A 3312-nucleotide genomic window follows, 5' to 3' on the forward strand; every position below is an offset into this window, starting at 1 on the left:
GAGAGCCAGGCCGTCAACGCCGACGCCTTCGTGGAGTTCCGCGTGCTGGGCAAGGGCGGCTTCGGCGAGGGCTGCGCCTGCCAGCGCCGCGCCACGGGCAAGATGTACGCCAACAAGCGCCTCAACAAGAAGCGCCTCAAGAAGCGCAAGGGATACGAGGTGGGGGCTGCCGGGGGTCCCCGTGGGTGTCCCTCGGTCCCCTCGGTGGTCACTCTGTCCCTCCAGCAGTTCCTCTGTCCCCAAAATTGTCCCCTCTGTCCCCAAATCTGTCCCCCCAGATGTCCCTTGGGTCTTGTGTCCACCCCTCTGTCCCCAAAATCGTCCCTTGGCCCCCTCAGTGGTTCCTCTGTCCCCGAATCCACCCCTCTGTCCCCAGATCTGTCCCTCTGTCCCCCCAGATGTCCTTTGGGTCTTGTGTCCACCCCTCTGTCCCCAAATCTGTCCCTCTGTTCCCCCAGATGTCCTTTGGGTCTTGTGTCCACCTCTCTGTCCCCAAATTCGTCCCTTGGCCCCCTCAGTGGTTCCTTTGTCCCCGAATCCACCCCTCTGTCCCCAGATCTGTCCCTCTGTCCCCCCAGATGTCCCTTGGCTCTTGTGTCCATCCCTCAGGCCCCTTGGGCAGTTCTCGATGTCCACTCACATTCTCAGTCCCCTTTGGATGTCCCTCTGTCTCCTCAGTGCTCCCTGTGTCCCCTTCTCCATCCTTTTGTCCCCCCAGGTGTCCCAGTGGCCTCTTTGTGCTTCCTCTGTCCCCAAAATCAGTTCCTCTGTCCCCAAAATCTGCTCCTCCGTCCCCAAATCTGTCCCTTGGCGTGTGCCACCTGAGTGTCTTTGGCATGTCCTTGCCTTGTTCCCTCGTCCCCCTCCCCACGCCCTGTCGCCGTGGCCGTGGTGGTGGCCAGCCCATGTCCCTGGCATGTCCCTGAAGTGTCCCTGGCATGTCCCTGACGCGTCCCTGGCACGTCCCTGACGTGTCCCCGGCTTGCGCAGGCGGCGCTGGTGGAGAAGCGGATCCTGGCGCGCGTCCACAGCCGCTTCATCGTGTCCCTGGCCTGCGCCTTCCAGACCAAGACCGACCTCTGCCTCGTCATGACCATCATGAACGGCGGCGACCTGCGGTACGTGGGGTGGCGTGGCCTCGGGGTCACACCGGGGTGGCCTCGGGGTGGTCTTGGGGTGACCCTGATGGGATCTTCACATGGCTTTGGATTGGCCTTGGTGTGACCCTGGTGTGACCTTGGTGTGGCTTTGGTGTGACCATGGTGTGATCCTGGTGTGATCCTGTTCGGACTCTGGTGTGATCCTGGTGTGACCCTGGTGTGGCCTTGGTGTGACCTTGGTGTGGCCTTGGTAGGACCCTGGTGTGACCCTGGTGTGGCTTTGGTGTGATCCTGGTGTGAACCTGCGGGGACCCTGGGGTGGCCTTGGTGTGGCCTTGGTGTGACCTTAATGTGACCCTGGTGTGACCCTGGTGTGATCATGATGTGGCCTTGGTGTGACCATGGTGTGACCCTGCTGTGACCCTGCTGTGACCCTGGGGTGGCCTTGGTGTGACCTTGGCATGGCCTCGGTGTGACCTTGATGTGGCCTTGGTGTGACCCTGCTGTGACCATGGTGTGACCCCGGTGTGACCCTGCTGTGACCCTGGTGTGACCTTGGCGTGACCTTGGCATGGCCTCGGTGTGACCCTGCTGTGACCCTGCTGTGACCTCGGCACGTTGCTCCCGGCACTGTGTCCGGCGTGGCCTTGGCGTGTGTCCCTTGTGATGGGGACAAGGGCAGTGCTGGGGTCTCCATTTCACGTCCCCATGTCCTTGGCATGTCCCCACCATGTCCCCAGAGTGTCCCCAAGTACCGCAGTGTCCCCAAGTGTCCCCCATGTCCCCGATGTCCCCTGATGCCCCTGATGTCCCCAATGTCCCCCATGTCCCCAAGTGTCCCCAAGGTCCCCAATGTCCCCCATGTCCCCATGTCCCCATGTCCCCATGTCCCCAATGTCCCCGATGTCCCTGACATCCCCAATGTCCCCCACGTCCCCCAGTGTCCCCCATGTCCCCCATGTCCCCGATGTCCCCAGTATCCCTGGTGTCCCCGATGTCCCCCATGTCCCCAATATCCCCAATGTCCCCAGTGTCCCCCATGTCCCCCATGTCCCCGATGTCCCCCATGTCCCCAGGTACCACATCTACAACGTGGACGAGGAGAACCCGGGCTTCGCGGAGCCGCGCACGGTTTTCTACACGGCCCAGATCCTGCTGGGGCTGGAGCACCTCCACCAGCACCGCATCGTCTACCGCGACCTCAAACCTGAGAACGTCCTGCTCGACGATGCCGGTGACAGCGGGGGAGGGGACAGTGGGGACATCGGGGGAAATGGGGACATCGGGGAGAGCGGGGGACATGGGGACAGCAGGGACATCGGGGGACATGGGGACATCGGGGACATCGGGGGACATGGGGACAGCAGGGAGAGCGGGGCTGCGGGGAATGAGTGGGACACTGGGGACATCACTGGGGACATCACTGGGGACATCATTGGGAACATCAGGTCCTGCTGGGGCTGGAGCACCTCCACCAGCACTGAATCATCTACCATGACCTCAAACCCAAGAATGTCCTTGGGGACACCGGGGACACTGGGGACACTGGGGACATTGGGGACATTGGGGACATCGGGGACATTGGGGACTTTGGGGACATTGGGGTCACATCGGCTGGGGACACTGGGGATGTCACTGGGGACATTGGGGGACACTGGGGACACCGGGGACACCAGGGACACTGGAGACATTGGGGACATTGGGGACACTGGGGACACTGGGGATGTCACTGGGGACATTGGGGGACACTGGGGATACTGGGGACACCAGGGATGGGGGGGACATTGGGGACACCGGAGACTTTTGGGGACATTTGGGATATTTGGGATATTGGGGACATTTGGGGCATCATGGACCCATGGGGACAGTGGGGACACTGGGGACACCGGGCACTGGGATGGGTTCCTGGGGAGGTGCTACTGGTGCTCACTGGTGCTCACTGGTGCTCACGGTGCACACTGGTGCTCACTGGTGCACACTGGTGCTCACTGGCGGTCCCTGGCGCTCACTGGTGCACACTGGTGCTCCCTGGCGCTCACTGGTGGTCCCTGGTGCTCACTGGTGCACACTGGTGCTCACTGGTGCTCACTGGCGGTCCCTGGCGCTCACTGGCACTCACTGGCGCTCACTGGTGCACACTGGTGCTCACTGGTGCTCACTGGTGCTCACTGGAGCTCCCTGGTGCTCACTGGTGCTCACTGGCGGTCCCTGG

The 3312-nt window shown here is 62.6% G+C and overlaps 1 protein-coding gene across 1 annotated transcript in view; it reads left to right on the forward strand.

Annotated features, from left to right (window-relative positions):
- Positions 1–3: 3 nt before the first annotated feature.
- LOC103621812 (rhodopsin kinase) overlaps positions 4–3312 on the forward strand; it is a gene marked incomplete at both ends in the record, with an annotated part of 5363 nt that continues 2054 nt past the window's right edge. The window contains 3 exons of the mRNA XM_008640669.1: positions 4–159; positions 991–1118; positions 2177–2334. Of these exons, the coding sequence (XP_008638891.1) occupies positions 4–159; positions 991–1118; positions 2177–2334 (442 nt within the window). The remainder of the gene's footprint in view (positions 160–990; positions 1119–2176; positions 2335–3312) is intronic.

This window comes from Corvus brachyrhynchos, unplaced genomic scaffold, assembly GCF_000691975.1.
Source record: "Corvus brachyrhynchos isolate BGI_N302 unplaced genomic scaffold, ASM69197v1 scaffold4319, whole genome shotgun sequence".
Classification (NCBI taxonomy): domain Eukaryota; kingdom Metazoa; phylum Chordata; class Aves; order Passeriformes; family Corvidae; genus Corvus; species Corvus brachyrhynchos.